The 22,152-nt window shown below is 49.7% G+C and overlaps 1 protein-coding gene across 3 annotated transcripts in view; it reads left to right on the forward strand.

The window, feature by feature from the left end:
• Positions 1-22,152, forward strand: part of LRRC49 (leucine rich repeat containing 49) — a 1,030,711-nt gene that overhangs the window by 602,142 nt on the left and 406,417 nt on the right. For all 3 annotated transcript variants that reach the window (XM_078684608.1, XM_078684609.1, XM_078684610.1), the window contains one exon: positions 6,705-6,852. In XM_078684608.1, the coding sequence (XP_078540734.1) occupies positions 6,705-6,852 (148 nt within the window). The remainder of the gene's footprint in view (positions 1-6,704; positions 6,853-22,152) is intronic.

A 22,152-nucleotide genomic window follows, 5' to 3' on the forward strand; every position in this document is an offset into this window, starting at 1 on the left:
TGGAGGCCCTCAACGAAGGTTGCGCATTTTTTACCCTGCCCGCCCACGTGTGCCGGCCCTCATCATTGGCGTGCTGGTCAACTGACAGCCTTCTTTTCCATGGGAAAATCTGACCCGAAGGAGCCTAAGATCGTCTTCGATCTCCGCAGGCCTTCCCGCCAGGAGGGCTCCAGTGCTGAGGGGGGGGGGGAGACCGCTGTTACCATGGAGGTGCCCCCCCCGAGACGACGACCTGAAGGCGATCATGCTGGAAGTTAAGTCGACTGTCACTGGCATCGCCACCCAGTTGGACCAGTTATCGGCCAGCCTGGACTCAGTGAAAGCCTGTGTGGATACTCACGACAACCGCCTGTTACATGTAGAAATCCGGGTCTCCGATGCAGAAGATGCCGCCACTGAGGACCGTCTGCTGCAAATGGATACGATTTTGGCGGTTATCCGTGAGAAAAATGAGGATTTGGAGGCCTGTTCCCACCGGGGCAACCTCCGCATAACGGGCCTTCTGGAGTCGACCAACATCTCCCGTATGGAGGACTTTTTTAGAGACCCTGGTCAAAGAACTCTTCGGCAATGTCCCCTCCTCTGTTTTCATTGTGGAGCGTGTGCACCGCTCCCTTGGTCCTCGTCCCGGTCTGCCCCCACGCCCCATCATCGCTAAACTGCTTAATTTCCGGGACCGTCCTGAGCAGTCTCCGCACTTCTTATCGACTGGACAGCAGGGAACACATCACTGAGAGCAGTTCAGGGCCTGTGCCTTGCCTCCCGCGTGGGCCGCAACAATGCTCCCACGGGCCGTGCGGGCTTCTTGCGCCGCCCGCTGCAGGCCGGGACCGAAGATCCTTCCAGCAAGTTACCCGGTGAGTGGCGCCGCCTCGGGGGTGTTTACCGGCGTGGTTCGGGGTCCGCGGGCCGCACCACCGGGTCCGGGCAGTGCGGCCTTGCTGCCGATAATTTGCCCTGCCTTCCACTGGCCATCTTCACCGGCGGCCGCTGACGCCAGCCCTGCCCCGCTGAGTGCTGTATGCCCCCCGCTCGCTCCGCGCTGTCACCTGACCGGGACGGGACCTTTCGGGCGGCCATCTCTGCCCCACGCCAATCTGGAGCTCTGCCACCCGGCCCCCTGGTGCTGTGGGCCTGATCATCCCCGACCGCATTACCTCCTGGATTCTGTGTTTGCTGGGGCGGCTGGGGACCCTAACCTGCTGGGCCTTGCTGCTGCTGACTCTTGGCTGCTGCGTCGAGTTGGACCTACGCCTGCCTCCTGGTTGCCTCCTGTCGGACGCTGAGGCCCCCGCTGGGCCCCTCCCGCACATGGCGCCCTCCTTCTCCTGCTGTTGGCGTGGGGTGTATTGGGGGTCCCCCAGAGGCTGCTAGGAGGAGGGGGACCCTACCTGCTTGTTTGGTGGGGCTCTCCCCTGCCCGCTGCGTACTCTATGGGCTGGGGTGCCCTCACCCACCGCTTCCTTCTTGCCTGGTGGCCGATGGAGCCTGCCCATTGACGGTGGGTCGCCATCTCTGGATCTGCCGTGTGGGTCCAGCGTCCTCCCTCTTGCTCTCCTTTCGCCTGGGGGACCCACGCGTTGGTTGTTGGTCGCTCCCCCGCACTGGGGTCCCTGCTTGTTTCTGATGCTGCCTGTTGCCGGCCGCTGCCCTCGCTGGTGCCTCTCATCCTGCCCGTCTACCCTCTGGGTGTGGACGCTATCTGCATTGATTCTGTTGCGGGGGGCGCTGTTTTCTCCCCCTTCGCCCTCTGGTCGCCTTGGCCGCAAGACTATACTCCTTCACGCTGCTGTGCTGGAGGCCCTCAACGAAGGTTGCGCATTTTTGACCCTGCCCGGCCCTCATCATTGGCGTGCTGGTCAACTGACAGCCTTCTTTTCCATGGGAAAATCTGACCCGAAGCAGCCTAAGATCGCCTTCGATCTCCGCAGGCCTTCCCGCCAGGAGGGCTCCAGTGCTGAGGGGGGGGGGGAGGAGACCGCTGTTACCATGGAGGTGCCCCCCTCCCGAGACGACGACCTGAAGGCGATCATGCTGGAAGTTAAGTCGACTGTCACTGTCATCGCCACCCAGTTGGACCAGTTATCGGCCAGCCTGGACTCAGTGAAAGCCTGTGTGGATACTCACGACAACCGCCTGTTACATGTAGAATTCCGGGTCTCCGATGCAGAAGATGCCACCACTGAGGACCGTCTGCTGCAAATGGATACGATTTTGGCGGTTATCCGTGAGAAAAATGAGGATTTGGAGGCCTGTTCTCACCGGAGCAACCTCCGCATAACGGGCCTTCCGGAGTTGACCAACATCTCCCGTATGGAGGACTTTTTTAGAGACCCTGGTCAAAGAACTTTTCGGCAATGTCCTCTCCTCTGTTTTCATTGTGGAGCGTGTGCACCGCTCCCTTGGTCCTCGTCCCAGTCTGCCCCCACGCCCCATCATCGCTAAACTGCTTAATTTCCGGGACCACAACGCCATACTTGGAGCTGCACGGGACAGGTGCTCCATCATCCACCAGGGCAACACCGTCTCCTTCTTCCCAGACTACACCTCAACTGTACAGGCGGGCCGGCAGGAATTCCTTACTGCTAAACGAATCCTACAGAAAGACGAGGTCCCATACTCCCTGGCTTATCCGGTAAAGCTCAGAGTCCGCCAGGGTGCAAAGACCCTTGTCTTCCCTGATGCTCGGGAGGCACTGGCGTTCGCCCAGAAGGTCGACAAATCATCCCGGCCACCACCGTCTCAATCCCCATCTGCGGCTACGGACCGCCTCAGTGACAATGATTAAAGTGCTATTTAATGTGTGTTGTCGCTTTCCCTTGTTTATGTGATGCCTGATTCTACCCAAGCTTGGCCACCCTGCTTTTTCGCAGGGGTGTATGCCTAGCCCTGCCATGCCCTCACGGGATGATTCTCACCTGCACAACTGTTTTTCCCCTTCCTCGTTGTGGGTCCCTGGGGTGGGGTGGGTTGGTGTCTCAGCCTGATTGGGGCGTTGGAGTGGGAGTAGGGTTGGGGGTCTTTCTGTTTTTTGCTCTGAGTCATTCCTGTTGGGGGGGTTTGATCGGGATGATGGGTGGAGCATTGTCATGCCTGCTGTGGTTCGGGGAGGGGGTGTTGGGTGGGCTTGGTGGGATTGCGGGGGGGTTTCTTCTCCTGAGTGGGATGAAGTTTTTATATTGCATAGTTTGGTTTTTCTGTATTGCCTGCACATGTCCTTTCCTAGACACCGCACTTTGCTCCTGGCTGCTTATTTCACCGGGCTGATGGCCACTACATCTATACTTCCGCGCTGCTTGTCCTGGGGCTCTCTGCCCCTCTACGGGGGAGAGGGTTTCAGTCCATCATTGTATGTTTTATTAGTACTGTTTCCACAAGTCTTGACTGACATGGCATTGTGCTTCAAGCTTCGTTCTGTTTACGATCATTGGTCATCTACTGTTGGTAAGCATGGTGCTCCACTGGTCCCTTCTTTCCCTTATAAGCTGCGCCTCCTGTGGTTGGGTTTGTGGGGTGCTATCGCTGCTCACTCAGATTTGCATCAAATTAATCCTAACCTACCAGCTGTGGCTGCCCTGTTGGATGCTACAAAGGCGTTCGATACGCTGGAGTGGCCCTTTTTATTTTACATCTTGCCACGTATGGGCTTCATCGAAATTTTTCCGCGGATGGTTAAACTCCTTTACACCAATCCCTCGGCACGACTCCGTATTAATGGTCAGGTCTCCGACCCTATTAGTATTGCTTGTGGCACACGTCAGGAGTGCCCGTTATCACCCTTACTCTTTACCATCCCAATGGAGCCCCTGGCTGCCAGGCTTCGGCAGCACCACACTAACAGGGGATAAGGCTTCTCGTCCCGCTCCCTGCTCGTCTCAATGTACGCGGGCGATGTTACCCTAAGCATTCGTCAACCTCAGGAGAACCTCAGCCCCTTGGTCCGGGAAATCATATGTTTTTGCGGGCTCTCCGGCATTGAGGTAAACTGGAGTAAGTCTGTTCTATTCCCCTTGATGGATGCCACCTCGCCATTCCCACCTGACTTTCCGTTCGTGTGGGCTTCTGGCCCCACGCGCTATTTGGGCATCTGGCTGAGTAGGGATCTGGACGAACTGTGGAGGTCTAACTTCGGGTGTGCGGTTGACTGGCTGGAATCTAGGATTCCATTGTGGAGCCGGCTTCCGCTATCTGTGGTGGGCCGAATCCCAATCGCCAAAATGGTGGTCCTTCCTAAATTTCTCTACCTGTTTTTGAACATCCCTATTCCTCTCACTTCTCATTTCTATTGCAAATTACGCTCCCTAATCATTTCACTCGTTTGGGCGGGTAAACAGCCAAGAGTAGCTTATGATATCCTTACTCTCCCCATGTCTGCCGGTGGTATGAGCGCGCCTGATTTCAGGATCTATGCCGTGTGTGCCAGGCCAGTTTCCTGCATTTTGGATTCACCCTACCCCTTATCAGCCTCACGTTGCAGTTGAGACGGTTGTAGCTTCTCCCTGGCCTCTGTCCACGGCTTTGTTTGTGCCAGCTGTGCGCCCTCGGGCGGAGGTTGACACGGTCGAGATGCTGCAGTGGGCCTGGGCCGGCCTGAGTCAGCTTTCCAGCCTACCCCAGCTCTCTGCCAATTCTGTGCTAATAGTGAACCACCCAGATTTTTCCTCACTTCAGCCTTCTGGCATGCGACACGGTTGGGTTTGAGGACGGTGGCGGATCTCTACCAAGAGAACACCTTCTACTCTCTTCCTGATTCCTCAGGGCCACTGGACACGCTTTTATTCTATCAGCTACGTGCCACTTGCCAGAAACTGCACCCCACATTCCCTCAGCCCCCACCCACCATGCCGGTCCTGGATTTCATATATACTTCCCCGTCGCCGCACAAATTAGTCACCAAATTATACGTGCTCACCCTAGTGTCTGCCCCTGTTTCCTTGGATTGGGCGTGGGAGGCATGGGACGCCGATCTTGGTATTGACATTTCGCAGGCCGACTGGCTATACTGCTGTAACCATACGAAAAAGCTGTCACCGAACTACCAGCTCCGTCTGATCCATTTCAAGTATTTGCACAGGCTGTACCACACCCCAGTGCAGATCCATAGGCTCGGACTCATTCCTGGGGACAATTGTGTGCGTTGCGCTGCCCCTGCCCGGACCTTGCCCATTTAGCGTGACTATGCCCTAAGGTCTCTGAGTTCTGGCGGGTGGGGTGTTCCACCATTTCTGACATCACTAGCACCACAGTGCACCCCGATCCTCCCCTGTGCCTTCTTGGCTTCGTAAAATTCTGTCCTGATGCTGCTCGACGTCTGATTTCGATGCTGCTGGTCCTTGCTAGGCGCAGGGTGGCCATGTGTTGGGGTCGTCGGCCTGCTCCAAAAGCTGAGATTTTGCTGGAGGATGCCTCTCGGTGCCAGACTCTCCTATCGGAATTCTGGGACTTATTGCATGCCAGGTCCCGACCTGTTTACATTTGGGGCCCTCTGGTTACCTATCTCCTTTCCCGTTCCCATTCCAGTGGCGCTGCCTCTCCTGCGTTCCCCGCCGGCCCTGTGTCCGCGGCGGCGGCTGGCACTGGTCAGTGACTGCCTCCTCCTTTTCTATAGGCCCCCCGCTTTTTTAGTACTCCCCACTGATGTTGTTATTTTATGTCTGTTCCCCTTGAAGGGGAGGGACCTCTGTGTAGTGGAGCTGTGATTTTAACCTTCACGTTTTCCCATTTGCTGTAAGATGTAGTCTACTTGGTACTAAATGCTTGACTTGATCTGTACTTTGTCGATTTGAGCCGCAGTGTTACACAGTGTATTGTGTCTGACATGATTTTCCTTAATAAAGGTTTCTGAAAATAAAAAAACATAAAAGACGCATTCAGAGTCAGACTTCCCTGTCAGAGTAACTGTGATCTGCAGGGGGCATTTTTGGATGTAGATTACTTTCCTGGCCCCTAGAAATAGTAGCTACACACAACTGTTGGTATTTTGCAAATAGAGTTTATATATAAAGTACTATTTGGACATAAATCCTATGTATCAGGATGATGGTAAATATCACAGTAATCTCAGTAGTCATAATATAGAACACGGTTAATATTAGAAATTCCTTGAATATTTTATATCACACATCCCCATTTACTCTATTAAATTCATCTAATCCTACCTAATATCTATGTATTTTCCTTGTGGTTATCAAAATGGCTAAATTGTTATTGGAATTCCCGAACTATTTATTTTTCAATCTGTGTAAGTATCCCTACACGCCTCAGAAAGCTATTGGATCTGCAGTTGGCCATCCATTCTTTGCCAAGTCCCTTTAATAATCAGTCCTCGTGTCAATCCCACTAAAATCCTCAGATCTCTTTATGCCTTCTCCTCCACTGATTCTCTATGGTGCAGGGAGGGGAACTCCTGCGCAGCTTCTCACATCATTACTCCAGAGCACTACCAATGTCTCTGTTGCAGGAGCACTCAAAATGCAGACAAATATTGCCATATCTATTTCAGTTCAAGCTTGGGTTGTACCAGACCGGATGGCCTTGAAACACTAACCATAGAAAACATAGGTGAATACAAATATTCCACCTTATATTTGTAGAAATCGTTTGTGGAGTAGTGAATAAGATTGTACACTTAATAAATTCATAATTAAAAAATGAGTAGATTTGCAATTTAATTTCACTTGCATGTATATTTTTTCTATTTTTAGTTTTCAAGATATTCTGTGCCTTTCCGATTCCACGTCCCTTTCGGACATCACCCTTGATGGCAATCCTATAGCTCAGGAGTCATGGTACAAGCAAACCATTCTCTGCCACATGCTGCAGCTCCGTCAGTTGGACATGAAGAGAATCACAGTAAGCAATAACTTATTTATGACTTTTGAGATGGTGACATGATATTAAGATGTGTTATAACATTTGTACTAATTTCATGGTATGGTGCAAAATATGAACAAACAGCACCATACCAGGGAAGTAGGCAGCAAATCTGAGCAAAAGTCTGAAATTTGGGATAAAATAATTTCTAAGTTTCAGCAAAATTTCTGGATTTTCCTAATTCAGTCGGTGACCATTCTATTCAATTAATAGTCTTAGGTCCCTTGACAATGTATGAAGTTAGAAAGATATTTTAGAGTTTCAGAGTGAAATAAATCTTGGAATAGTTTTAGGGGTTCACAACCTGTGGTCAATAACAAGGATATTTTTTTACAGGTTCTGGCTTCAGCTTTCCACATACACTTACATGAAAATACAACGAACAGTTCAATTGTTGAGCACTGCAGACGCTGAATCTGTGGCTTGACATAAAGTCCTTTAAACCTGCCAGAAATGACTTATCCCTTTACCAGTTTTAATTCAACTAAATGTCTGCCTAAGAATTTATTTGAGAAAATCTCTGATGCATTATTCGTCTCAAATGTATCATACCAATGAAACTTGTAAATAATATTCCAACACTCCTCTGTTTATAGGCACCCTATGACCCCATCAGTCTTCGCCAACTCTATCTATACAGTTAGGCCTAGATTGGAATACTCTAGTGAAAGTTCAGAATCCTAAGAAAAGGAAAAAACATACATTGATACATATTTTTTTTTCCTGTCCTATGCAAAGTAATAATCTGAAAGAAACAGGTTAGTGGTAGATTCCTTAGCTTAGAATATCCCCAGGCGTCAGACTGGATCGAGAAAGTTTTGCTTAGCAGCACCCCTGCGCGTCGGTAGGCGTTGTTTGTGGCTCCGCGTCCGTTGTCGGCATTGTTGGTGCCGGAATGACGTCGTCGGAGTACTTAGGCGCCGCCCTCGCGCGCTGACTTCAGTTCTTTTTTCCACGCCAGCAAGTGCAGATCTGGAAAAAGCAGTACTCCTTAGTCACTTTTTGGATAACTTTTTCGATCTTTTTGATCCTGTTTCGAGTCGTAAGACTATTGGAGATAGACCTGTGAAATACTATCTAACCGCAGGAATACCAGTATCACATGCTGTGCATGCAACTTCCATCTTGACATCCCGCAGTTCTGTCAGCCCAGATTTAATGGCCACAAGCCATCACGTTCATGGCTTCTTGGCAGTCTCAACTGCAGGTCTCTCTGCAAACACAAAAGGGACATTTTCGATCTTCTGTCCGATAACTCCCTAGATGCCCTTTTTCTCACTGAAACATGGCTTCATGCTAGTTCCGGCCCAGACATCGCTGAAGCCCTACCTTCCAATTATGCCATCATTCGGAAAGACAGAACCACTGGAATTGGAGGTGGGATAGCAGTCATCTTTAAAAAATCGCTGCAGTGTATTTTGGACCCCATTCCCTTACCTGCCCGTGAGGCGGCCCTTTTTAAACTTCGACTCCACCCGTCCTTTACCCTCACAGGTCTTCTGATATACCGCCCACCTGGCCCTACTCTTCCTTGGGCCACCCAACTTGAGGACTGGATCGCCTCAGTAAGGGTGAATCACAACAATCTATCTATTGTTGGTGACCTAAACATCCATTTCGACGACCCCACAAACAAACCAGGTAACAACTTAGTACATGACCTGGCTGCCATGAATCTCACTCTATGGAACTCGGGCCCTAAACACAAAAGGGGCCACCTCTTGGACCCTATTTTTCCAGCCTTCCCCAGATACAGTGCCAACAGGCTCTGCCCCTAGAATGGTCAGACCACTTTCTAACAAAATTCTATTTGATGGACCCTACGGCCCTCAGCCCTTCCAGCGGGACAAGTAAGTCCTTCAAAAGAAACTGGAAGAATCTGGACATTAACCATCTCACGTCCATCCTAAGTGCTACCCCGCTGGATGAACTATTGGACACCAGAGACATTGAGACTGTAGCCGCCAATATCAATAAATGGCTCCTCGGTGCTTTGGACACTTGCCTGCCCAAAGCTCACAAAAAAACCACTTCCCATAACTCTCTTGCCTTATGGTATAATGACCAACTGAAGTCTTCCAAATCCAAATGTAAACGCTTAGAACGCCTTTTGGAGGAAAGATTATTCCCCGGCTGCAAGCTCACACTATTAGAGCGAGCTCAAACTCTATCATAAAGCCTGTAACAAAGCAAGGGCCAACTATGTAGCCAAATCTATCTCTGAAGCCACCAACAAGTCGAAAACTCTTTTTAATCTTGTTAAAGAGTTAGCAGGCGCAAATACATCTGCCAAACCTCCTCCTCTTAACAGTTTCCAGTGTGAGGAACTGGCGAAACATTTTACTTCTAAGATTGAGACAATCTACCAGGATATAGCAATACAACAACAAGCTCAATCCAAAAGTGCGCAAAACCCCGGCCCCAACACAGATGACACTTATGCCCAGCCTCATCTGTCCTTTGCGCCACTTACCTCTTGGCCCGGGATCGATGTCCAAGGTCTGCGTGTCATCTTAGGGAAGGTTAAATCTGGTTCACCTGCTGACCCCCTCCCGATCTCAATACTCAGACTCCTGGACACTCCTCAACTTGACGTGCTATGTCAAACCTTAAATCTATCCCTTTCCACAGCTAAGGTTCCGCAATCCTGGAAATATGCCATGGTCTCACCCCTTCTTAAAAAACCATCGTCTGACCCCAAAATTCTGTCAAACTTCCGTCCAATATCCCTCCTGCCTGCTCTCTCCAAAATCTTGGAGAAGCATGTCCATGAACACCTCGCAAGTTTCGTAGAGGCAAACGCCATCCTGCACTCTTCCCAATCGGGTTTTCGCACCGGATTCTCGACGGAGACTACACTTCTTGGGGTTGTGGAAAATCTTCGCCTTCTGGTCGACAAGGGGGACTCAGCTGCGCTGATTCTACTCGACCTCAGCGCGGCGTTTGACACCATCTCCCACAACATACTACTCGCCTCTCTCTCCAACATGGGCATAAAAGGAAAGGCACTAGACTGGATTGCATCCTTCCTGACTCTCAGGACATTTCAAATTTCCTCCAGTACTGCGGCATCTAGTGTCCATTTCTCCCCGTATGGAGTGCCACAGGGATCGGTTTCAAGCCCCCTGCTTTTTAACCTGTTTGTAGCCCCGCTCGCCCAGATCGCTGAATCAGCTGGTCTTAATATGTTTACATACGCTGACGATTCACAAATCGTATTCTCACTCTCTAATGATAACCTCGACTTCCCTTCGCGCCTACAGACAGGCCTCAGGAACATCTCCACCTGGATGAGCAAAAACATGCTTAAACTAAATGGAAGCAAAACAGAGGTATTGGTAGTAGGTCCCAATCAAGACCTCTGGAATTCCAGACATTGGCCATCCGAAATGGGCCCCCTGCCAACTCCATCGCAACAAGTCCGCAATCTAGGCACTACCATTGACAACAGCCTAACTATGGAGCACCAGGTCAACAAGCTCGCAGCCACCTGCTTCACAATCCTGAGATGGCTCAGAAAAATCATATGGATGCTCCCGGACGACAATCAAAAGACGGTGATCAACGCACTAATTACCTCCCGTTTAGACTATGGTAATGTCCTCCACCTAGGGGCATCTCAGGCAGTCATGAGACGCCTCCAACTGGTACAAAATGCTGCAGCCAGACTGCTTGGTAAATGCAACAGGAGAGATTGCATGTCCAGTCACCTAAAGGCGCTCCACTGGCTAAAAATAGACAACAGGGGCAAAATTAAAACTCTCTGCCTCATGCACAGAATAACATGGGGAAATACACCAAGATACTTTCAAACCCTCGTGCATACCTACACGCCTGCCCGATGCCTTAGATCTGCCACTCAAGGCCTTTTCTGTATCCCTAGAACATACCGTGCGAGGATGGGAGGAAGATCCTTCTCTCTCCTAGGCCCGAAGCTTTGGAACTCCCTCCCGCAATCTCTCTGTCTTGAAACTCGCTACCTCTATTTCCGCAAAGCCATTAAGACCTGGCTTTTCAACCAGTGACCTTTCCTGTTTTCCTCCTGTTACTCTTTTTCTGCCTCTCTGGTTCAGTATCTTTTATAGCGCCGGGAAACCCTTTTTGGGTAGCTGTCGCGCTCAATAAGCCCAATAAATAAAATAAAATAAATAAATAAATTGGTGCCGGTAGGGACGCCCAGGTTCAAGCCCTGTGCCGATTGCAACCGACTGATGTCGGTTACCGACCCCCATCGCCGGTGCCTGTATTGCCTTGGGGCTGACCATGACGACAAGTCGTGCCGGGCCTTGATGTCGAAGGCTAGGCAGGAGCGGTCCCGTAAGCGCCTTGAGCTCCGGCAATCGGCCCCGCGCCGTTCACGGTCCAGGTCGAGGAGGAGGTCGAAGGACCGGTCGCGGGGCCACGGTCATCACAGCTCGGCGAGTCAACACCATTCGTCGGGCTCCAAGTCCTCAGGTAAGAGGCACAAGAAGTCGAAGAGATGACATCGCTCTTCCGACCTCCCCCGACGCTCGCGCGATGCGCCCGGGGGTTCGGGTGACACCACCCACATGGCTCCGCCGGAGCCCCAGGCGCCGCTGCCAGCTCCACACCCTCCAGTCCCTGGGCTGAACCCAACACCGGAGGATATCGATGCCTTCCTCATGGCCATGTGTTCGCTCTCTCCTCCATCGGATCCCGTGTGGTGCCTTTGGGCCCCGCGGCGCCAACTGGGAGCCCAAGCGGGCAGGGTGCTTCGGCCCCGTCGCCGTCAGGTGCTTCGGCCCCGGTGCCGTCGACGACTTCAGTCCCGACGCCGCAGGGACCCACCGGGTCCGGATCTGGGTCGCCACTGGTCGACCTCACGACCCCTCCGCCGGCGCCGACCCCCATGGTGTCGCCCCCGACGACGTCGTCCCCCGTCCCTCCCTCGGTCCGGATCCGGCGTCGGACCGGCGTCGCTCGACGCCGCATTCCACGCCGAGAGAAGAGCAATTCTTCTATGATACGGCCCCATCCTTTGAACCTGACTATCAGGAGATGGGAGGCGAGGGGGATTGGGAGGAGTCTGAGAACCCGCTGGCACGAGAGTGCCAGTCGTATCAGGACTGGGCAGTGGATCTAGGGTAGGCCAGTGGTTTGGACACTGCGCCCGACACTGGCTTTGTCTCCCCTCCTACCGTGGCTACGGAGGAGGGGGCTGCTTACAGCGTGGTGCTGACAAGGGCTGCCAAGGCCTTGGGGCTTGAGCTCCCTGTCGCGGCTGTGAGGACTAACCTCCCCACCGAGGTCCTTAAACTGCAGGCAAGCTCTTCGGAGCCTCTACTGCCGTTTAATGAGGCCCTTACTGACGTTCTGTTGGACACTTGGTCCAGGCCCGCTACAGGTCCCCCTGTAGATCGGAACATGGCCAGGCGCCACCGCACGGCCCCTGGTGACCCAAGCTTCCTGTCCACCCACCCCACCCCCGAGAGCCTGGTTAACTCCCAGACCGCATTCCCGACTGCACCACCTGATTGGGAATCCAAAAGGTAGGAGCAGTTAGGTAAGAACCTGTTCTCCTCACTTAGTTTGGGGTTGCAGTCGGTTAACACCGCTTGCCTTTTGGGCCGTTATACCCACTCTCTGTGGGACATGGTCGCCGATGTGCTGCCAGCTTGCCCGGATGAGGCCCAGGTCAAATTCGCTCAAGTTCTTGCAGAAGGGCGGGATGCAGCACGGTATTCTATCCGATGTGGGCTGGATACCACGGACTCACTGGGCAGGGTGATTTCCACGACGGTGGAGGTTCGGCGCCACGCCTGGCTGAGGTCCGCCAACTTTTCGGCTGATGTCCAGAATTCCCTCATGGACATGCCGTTTGATGGCCGTCGCCTCTTTGCCGACAAGGCAGACAGTGCGCCTGAGCGTTTCAAGGACTCCAGGGTTACGGCCAAGTCCTTGGGCCTGTCAGGCCAGCGCCAGCAAACTTCTGCCTTTCGCTCCTTTCGTGGCCAAGGAAGTGGCACCCCCTCACGTCCTGCCAGCCATGGGCCGCAGACTAACATCCAGCGCGGCGGCAGATGTGGTAACCGCCGTGGCGGTGCCAGGGGACAGCGGCGAGGCCAGTTCACATCCACCCCCGCAGCATCCGCCTCAAAGCCTTCTTAGTCCGAGCTTTCAGGCCCATTCGACGCCAGTGTGGGGGCCGGGTTTGCCATCACCTCCTCCACTGGCGCTCCATCATATCGGACAGGTGGGTGCTGTAAATCGTCCGAAGGGGGCTACTCCCTCCCCTTCGAGGCGACCCCTCCAGCCATGCCACCGCAGTACCACCGCTTGTCGGGGGATCACTTGCAACTTCTGCAAGAGGAAGTTACGGCCCTCTTGGCCAAGGGGGCCATCGAGCTTGTTCCTGGGCCAGAAGAGGGTGTGGTTGTTACTCCCACTACTTTCTGGTTCCCAAGAAGGGCAAAGGGGGCCTACGCCCTATCTTGGACCTGCGGAACATCAACGGCTTCCTCCGGAAGGAGAAGTTCAAGATGCTGACTTTGGCTCAGGTCTTAGCTGCCCTAGACCCAGAAGACTGGATTGTAGCGTTGAACTTGGAGAATGCATATTTTCACATCCCCGTCCTGCCGGCCCACCGGCGTTACCTGCGGTTCACGGTAGGCTGCGAGCACTTCCAGTTTACCGTGCTCCCCTTCGGCCTTACTAGCGCCCCTCAGGTGTTCACGAAAGTGATGGCGGTGGTCGCAGTCCAGCTGTGCAGATTAGGGATGTCAGTCTTTCCCGATCTCAACGACTGGTTGTTGAAGGCGGGCTCGCCCCAGACAGTCATCAGCCACCTCCAGACTATGGCCGACCTCCTGCACCTGCTGGGGTTCTTCATCAATGTGCCGAAGTCACACCTGTGTCCCTCTCAGAAGCTCCTCTTCATCGGAGCGGTTCTGGACTCGGCGCAGTTTCGGATTTATCCTCCCGAACAGCGGGTTCGGGATATTCAGGCTCTGATTCAGATCTTTCGGCCTTTATCCCGAGTCTCGGTCAGGTTGACGCTGCGGCTTCTGGGGCTGATGGCTTCCTGCATCCTTCTGGTGCATCACGCCAGGTGGCGGATGCAGGCTCTGCAGTGGGACCTGAAGTTTCAGTGGGCCCAGCATCAGGGCAACCTGTCAGACCACGTCCTGATCTCCGAGGGCACTGCGAGACAGTTGCAGTGGTGGCTCACGGACCGAGATTGGGTCAACGGCAGATCCCTCTCCCTACCCCAACCGGAGCATGTAGTAGTGACGTATGCGTCCCTCCTGGGCTGGGGGGGCACATGGGAGAGGCGGAGATCAGAGGCCTCTGGTCTCCGGCGGAGTCCCCGCTCCATATCAACCTTCTGGAGCTGCGGGCGATCCTACTTGCACTGAAGGCATTCCTTCCCTCTGTCCGGGGAAGTGTAGTGCAGGTGTTCACGGACAACACCATCGCCATGTGGTACTGCAACAACCAGGGCGGGGTGGGGTCGTGGACCCTTTGTCAGGGCTCTGCACCTCTGGCAATGGCTGGAACACCAGGGCGTTACCCTGGTGGTTCAACACCTGGCAGGTTCCCTGCACGCCAGGGCGGACGAACTCAGCCGCCGGTGCATGATGGATCATGAATGGCGTCTGAACTCGGATGTGGCGTAAGGCCTCTTTCAGCGATGGGGAGCGCCTTGGTTAGATCTATTCGCCACCGAAGAGAACGCGCAATGTCATCAGTTCTGCACGTTGGAATTTCCAAGGCGGCACTCGCCTGGAGACGCTTTTCGTCGCGAGTGGAGCTGCGGTCTATTGTACGCCTTTCCCCCTATACCACTTCTACCCATAGTGCTGAAGAAGTTCTGGCGTGACCGTGCCCAAGTCATCCTTGTGGCTCCGGACTGGGCACGAAGATACTGGTATCCCGAGCTACTCAGCATGTCAGTCGATCCCCCGATTCGTCTGCCTCTTCAGGATTACCTTCTGTCGCAGCAGCAGGGGACGGTCCTCCAACTGAACCTGTCCAGTCTCCACCTCCATGCATGGAGATTGAGCGACAACAGTTGAGGCCTTTTGACTTGCCTCCTGAGGTCTGTGATGTGATTCTGGCAGCCAGGCGTCCCTCCACAAAATCGGTATACGCCTGCAGGTGGAACAAATTTGTGACATGGTGCACAGCAAAGGCTGTGGATCCCCTTTCTGCCCCCCTTTCAGAGGTTCTCCTCTTTCTTCTTTCTCTTGCCCAGCAGGGCTCTGCTCTGGGCACTATCATGGGCTACCTCTCTGCCATTTCAGCCTTTTTTAAGGCTACCTGATCAGCCTTCTCTTTTCAAGTCCCGTTGTAAATAGATTCTTGAAGGGCATCACTCACATGTTTCCTCCTGTTCCTTTTGTGATGCCTCAGTGGGACTTGAACCTTGTTCTTACTTATTTGATGTGCGCTCCTTTCGAGCCACTTCACAATTGCCCTCTTCGTATTCTCACTCTTAAGACTGCCTTCCTGGTTGCCATCACCTCTGCCAGGAGAGTGAGTGAGCTCCAGGCTCTTTCTTCCAAACCTCCTTTCCTTTCTGTCCATCCGAACAAAGTTGTCTTGAGAACGCGTCCCTCTTTCCTGCCCAAGGTAGTCACAGCCTTCCACATCGGGCAGTCCATCATCTTGTTCACCTTCTTTCCGCCTCCACATCCCTCGAAAGAGGAAGAGGGGCTCCACCGTCTGGACCCAAAACGTGCGCTCTCATTCTATCTGGACCGCACACGCCAGTACCGGGTGGACGACCAGCTCTTTGTTGGTTACGTGGGCGCTAAGAAGGGACGGGCGGTGCACAAAGGACCATCTGTCGGTGGGTCGTGTTGTGCATCAAGGTATGCTACTCTTTGGCTAAAAAGGAGCCTCCTGTTGGGTTGAGGGCCCATTCCACTCGGGCCACGGCGGCTACTACTGCCCTGGGTCGGGGAGTCCCCTGGCAGGACATCTGTCAGGCAGCTACGTGGGCCTCGCTGCACACATTCGCTAGACATTACTGCCTGGACAGCCAAGTCCGGAGAGATGGCTTTTTTGGCCGTTCTGTTCTCCAGGACTTTCTGGTGTGATCATTGTTTTGCAGACCCACCACCAAGGTTAGTATTGCTGGGGTATCTATTCTAAGGTAAGGAATCTAACATTAACCTGTTTCTTTCAGATGCACAAGTTACTTACCTTCGGTAACAATATATCTGTAAGACACAGTAGTTATTGTTAGATTCCTTACCGCCTCACCCATCCTCCCCGTTCTGCGAACCGATATCTAGGGTTAAGGTTCTTCCCTTTGAGGGCCCTAGTTTCATGGCACTATTGTCGGTTTTTATCATGGCACTGCGTTCCTGGCACGGAAAAGCTGTGTATAAGAACTGACGTCAGCACACGAGGGCGGCGTCTAAGTACTCCTACTGCGTCATCCCAGCCCCAACGACACGGACGCTGAGCCGCAGAGGATGCCTACCGACGCGCAGGGGTACTGCTACGCAAAACTTTCCGAATCCAGTCTGACGCCTGGGGATATTCTAAGGTAAGGAATCTAACACTAACTACTGTTTCTTACAGATATATGGTACCGAAGGTAAGTAACTTTTGCGACAATGTAAATGTATACTTCAGAGTTGCGCTTCCACTGGTTAATGGTTCTTTTGGGTTAAGATAATTCAATCTGCACTTTTTGAAGTGTCTGGATTTGATAGCAGTCAGCCCTGCAACTGTGGGGGTTCACATAGTCTAGCCTAGCCAAGGGCCACAATTGAAGATGAATGGGACTTTCTACAGCACTTTTAGTTAGCCACTGGATTTCGTGTGAAGTCAGAATTCAATTTAACTCGGAGATTTTGTATGTTTTGCCTGGTGAGTAGTACAGTTTCTGTGAAGACTATGGAATTAGCAGCTTCTTTTCGGCCATTATAGAGGCTCATCTACTTTCTTTTGTATTAGTTAGTATCCAGCCACAAGGAGATGGTGGCACATAGTTAGATTTGCCTTTCATGAGTGAATGTTGTTGTCTCATAGCATCTCTATAATTATTTCCATATAAGGGCATATGTTGGTGAGATGGATTCTATTAGGTTGGCACTGCAGGAATGATGACATAACAAACCCATTGCAGCTACTGTTCACATTCATAGAAGGACAAAAAGAAGTGTGTAAGTGCAGGGAAGGAGAAGTTAGCCAGTGATTAAAGTTAGTGTTGGTAGTAGTGAGGTTCAACATGTTGAATGTTGCTGACAGGCCTAATAAGACTAGCAGATTACCCCATCATGTGGTTAGTGTGGAGGGCAGAACCCAGCTTAACTTTCTCCATAGCCTTCTTCCAAAAGGGGGACCGCTTTGTTTATGATCTCAGGATTTCATGGCAGACAGTGTACAGGCGGTAATTTTTTATTTATATTTGGTTGACGTATTTTTGTTGAAAGGATTATCAGGGAGTATGTAAGGGTTTTGAATGTGGGTAGCCTCTAGAGCCAACAGTATCTATAGTCATGTCATCTACTTTGATGGTAATCTAATTATACGAAAGTGCTTGTTGATTGCAGCACATGTGTTACTACTGGGGAATTACGTTATACAGCAGTCAGCTCAAAGTTAAACTAATTCCTTCACAAAATACTTAATTGCTGTATTGGATTCATTTCTGTGTGTGATTATCTCCATGTATGGAGAGGGAGCGGCTTGGTTTTGAAGAAAATAGGATTTGTTTTTGCAGGTATTTTCAAGACTTTTGAAATGGGACTGAATTGAATTCTCGGATTGATGCTCTTATATACATCTGTAATTACCCATGCCAGGTTTAAAATGAAAAAAGTACACATTCGACTCTCATCTCTATGGAATGCAATTAAGGTTCAACTGTGTCTCACAATTTAGATATTTCCTTGCTTTTAGCAAACTCTCACATGATGATGTGAGGATAACAATTGGATATGGTGATGTATGGATAACAATCTATTATCAAGAAATGGGAAAATTAGGAATTACATTTGTTACAGACTTTGTTACAAGAAAGGTTTTAAATAAATAGTAGAAGAAACCGGGTAATTGCACCAAAAACAGTTTTGGTTACTTTTCAGTAAATTAAATCTTTTTTAAATTCTTATTTACACCCCATTAAGGTTTTTTCACAAGATCTATTTAAAATGCTATTTGCAGATGCTATGCAGGGTATTGGTTGTTGAGACAGGAAACTTAAATAAGATATACATGAGAAAAGGTTAATTGACTTTTTGACAGGTGGGATAAATAGGTGAAGGTAATTATTTCGCATGGAACATGCATAAAGATTTCTCAGTTTACTCATGCATCATTTTGAGAAACCAACTTTAAATGTATATGCCTTTATAACAAAAAGATGTTTTACTATATTCAAAAGGTTCCAAATATATTGTATTGTGCAATTTCATCTATTTTTAGATGCTTAACTGAAACAGTTGGATATTGGTGGCACATTCTAGCGGCGTATACTAGCTGTGTACTTTATTAGGAAGAAATCTGTAAATGTATACCTTCCCGGATTAATTGTTATATAAATTTAGATTCATGTATTCCACTAAATATTTGAACAGGATAGACACTTAAGAAGAATGGCTATATCTATCTCTATGTTAATTGCACATTTATTGATTATACAGCCGTGGAAGTATGCGCAAGTTCCAATTGTTCACGTTTTGGTTAGTTAAAATGCAGTCATGCAATTTGAATTTGTTTTATGCAGTAAGAACTATAGCTTATATCAAATTTTCAAAGGTGTGGCAATTTTTAGCAGATTAATGAATTATCTGCGATTTCTTTCTTTCAGATGAGCTCCATACTGTATTGTATATTTTATTAAGTATTTTTTTTATTTATCCCACCCAAAAATAAAAAATAAAAGGCTTAATCAGGCTTCTCAAGTAAGTCAGTCCATTACCCTTCTGGCTTTGTGAATTGTACACTGAATATTTAAAAATATACATCTGAAGGTAACCAGACACCAAGGTTCTTTACTTTATAGATGAGAGTTGGTGGGGGTTTAGGCCCAAATCAGGGAGATAATATTTCATGATCTGTAATCTGCACTTACAATATGTGTTGGAGCTGCTTTGTATCTATAAAGGATGCACTCGCTGCTCAATGTGTCTGAGCATAATTCAGACAACTGCATTTCCCATGAAGCCACAGAACTTTCATAATTTTTGTAAATGGCGGTGGCCATTTTGAAGTTATTGAGTATATGTTCTTCGTATTCCAGACCATCTTAGCAATGCAATTGTCATTGTTGCTGCAGCCAGAACCTTATTGCCAGACCTCGTAGAAAACCTTGGCGACAGTTGACATTTTTGGACTTAGGTTTGAACTGAATACACAGAAGTATGCTTAAGAATTCAATGGTATTATGAAAACACATTCTGGTTGTTAAGGTACTGTTTAGGAGTTCTGCTTGAAGATGTATAAACTCATATTTTGTTTTGCACATCTTAACTTATCTATGTGAGGAATGGGAAGGATTCTCATCTCTAGGAGTAAAATGTGTTACTTTCTCATGCATATATTGTATTAAGACAGTGATAGAAAATTGGTGAAATGTTGGAACTTACTGAAGGTGCTTTTGGCTAACTTGTCAATAGCATAACTACCTTTCAATAAGGCATTATTACAGAAATATCTTTAATTTGAATAAAATAATTTCAAGTTAAAGAAAATAAGCAGCTAGTGCTGCTACAAACATATGACACATTAAATTAATTCTCTTATTTTAAAATCTGGTTTGTGATACAGGTCATCAAATTTTTAGGTCGAGCCTGAGTCAGCGCGCATGTGCTGCTCTGGCGAGCTGCTGTAGCGAGTATGGAAAAGAAGCCCCGCCCACTCTCCGCCCATATTTGACATTGGCTTCTGTCTTTGTCCTTCAATTGCCTGCTTCTGATTCAGTAATCGGTTTGTTAGTCCCACCTTAGTACCACCTTTTCTTCTTTTGTAACCTTCCATGGCTACTGGCCCCTTTTCTTCTGTTACTCGGTACGTGTTTCTTAGTTTGTAAGCACTATTTTCTTTTTTCTATTGTACGCAGGACGACGTGCGCAGCCGGGACAATGACGGCTGCTTGTTTTAAGTTCAAGGCCCAAACCTAGAAGTACACTAAAATGGGCGAGCGCTTGCAGCTTGTAATCCCGAGACACATGCAGTGCTTGATGACGTGTGGAGACCACTACACACAGTTATTGGTCTTTACTCTCTAAAACAGAGAGTGGGAGCTAAAGGGGTTTCTTTTCCTGAAATTATTTCTGTTCTTCTGCCCTATGTGATAGACTTGCCTTCATTTTAGCAGCGTCTTGATAACTCTAATGAGGCACTAGTTGTGCAAGGCATATAATACAGATACGTTAATGTTTACGCGCCCTTTACCAGCGGTGTCTGGCAATGGTGTAATAACCTACAATCTTATTCCATGCCATGTATTCATTTATTAGCTTTTGAAGGATGAAGACTGGGTCCAATCTGAGACCTTGAGGTTTCTAGCTGATGTTCAGCAGACCAAGTCACCTCACCGGAATCCCTACTTCATCATTTCAGCCGAAGGACACTATAGTGGGCGAGCGTTTGCGGCATGTAATCTCTGGACACATGCAGTGCTTGATGATGTGCATTGGCCAGACATGCAAGTACGAGAACCCGGCCCAATGTAACGAGGAGGAGCAAGCCCCGCCTACTCTCCGCCCATATTTGTCATTGACTTCTGTGTTTGTCCTTCGTCATTGCAGGCTTATGATTCAGTAATCGGTTTGTTAGTCCCTCCTTAGTACCGCCTTTTCTTCTCGAAATGGATGTTACCAGTATGGGATCAGTTTATCCGTGGATCAAAGTTTGGGGTTGACTCTGCATGTTTTTGTTATAATATTTGGACTCGTTTTTGCACAGTATGAGGTTTTGTAAATTTGGCCACCTTTGATCGTAATTCTTTTTCATAATTTTCATACTTTGTAACATATTCCACACAAATATACTCCACACCATGTCATATAATTACAATCAGCATAATTTCACTCAGCGCCACACACTTATACACCATATCATTCAGCTCTACACATTGCTGTTTGACCCCACATAATTTGACAACAAACTGCATATTTCAATTCAACAACACAATTACACTGTACACTACATGCAGCGCAACACAACACAGAATTCCACATCATGCCACACAATTCAACAGCACACCACATACTTAAATGCTACAACATACCACTCCACCACATAAAATGCCATTCCACATAATTACACTCTGATACACAATCCCACTCCACATAATTACAATTCACTCAATGCGGCAAATTTACTATCAACATAGCTCCATTACACACCATGCCACATAATTCCACTACAAAAATCCCCCACACAGAATTCCACAACTAACAATTCCAAACCAAATAATTCCACTCCATTCCACATCACTTACATACATACCAATCCAAAAAACAAGAGTACAACACATTTTCATTTACAGCACCAATATCTCTAACTCTCACAAATGCGAGACCAATTTGCATTGCAAATGCTTGTTACTCTACCCTGTAGTCTGTCTAAGGTGGAATAGAATACAAAGGGGCCTATTACGATGGCAAGCGGACTTTGCCTGCCCGCCACCGCAACGGAGCACGGGACCGACCGCCGAAGTTGCGGCGGTTCCGCCAGGTTAATTAGGATGCTCTAGCCACACTGGCGGGCGCATCCACGACATTAACATTGCGGCGAGCGGTGCTGTAAGCAGCACCGTCCGCAATGTTAATGCCCATATTGTGCATTGTCATGCACAACGTGATAGGCACCGCGCGGTGCCTGCCACCTTGTGCATGGCAATGATGGGTGGTACCATGGGTACCCCCGAGTGCAGCCACCCAAACCCCTGGGGCCCGCAATGGGCCCCCGCAGAGATTTCCCGGATGCCTTTCCATACCGGAGTCTCCGCCATGGAAAGGCATGCATCCTAATATGGGTGGCGGTGCCTGCAAGGCAACGCCACCATATTGAGTCCCTTTTCCGCCCGGCCGGCATTCTGACCGGCGTAAAAGCGGCAGGCGGTCTTTCCGTCCGCCGCAGTACCCCTGCTCCCTGCTCTGCTAATATGCCGGAGGTGAACCAGGGATATTTGGCCCGGCGGTGGTGATCCGTCCGATATTATAATGGGCCCCAAATAAAGTGTCTATTGTTGTTCAGAAATATTATTCAACATAGATGAAATTTTTATGTTTGGTGTCTGGTTTTTAAATTTGCTGGTGCTTCATCTGGAGATCTCAGCTTTTCCTCATGGAA

The sequence above is a fragment of the Lissotriton helveticus genome, chromosome 3_2 (genome assembly GCF_964261635.1).
Source record: "Lissotriton helveticus chromosome 3_2, aLisHel1.1, whole genome shotgun sequence".
NCBI lineage: Eukaryota > Metazoa > Chordata > Amphibia > Caudata > Salamandridae > Lissotriton > Lissotriton helveticus.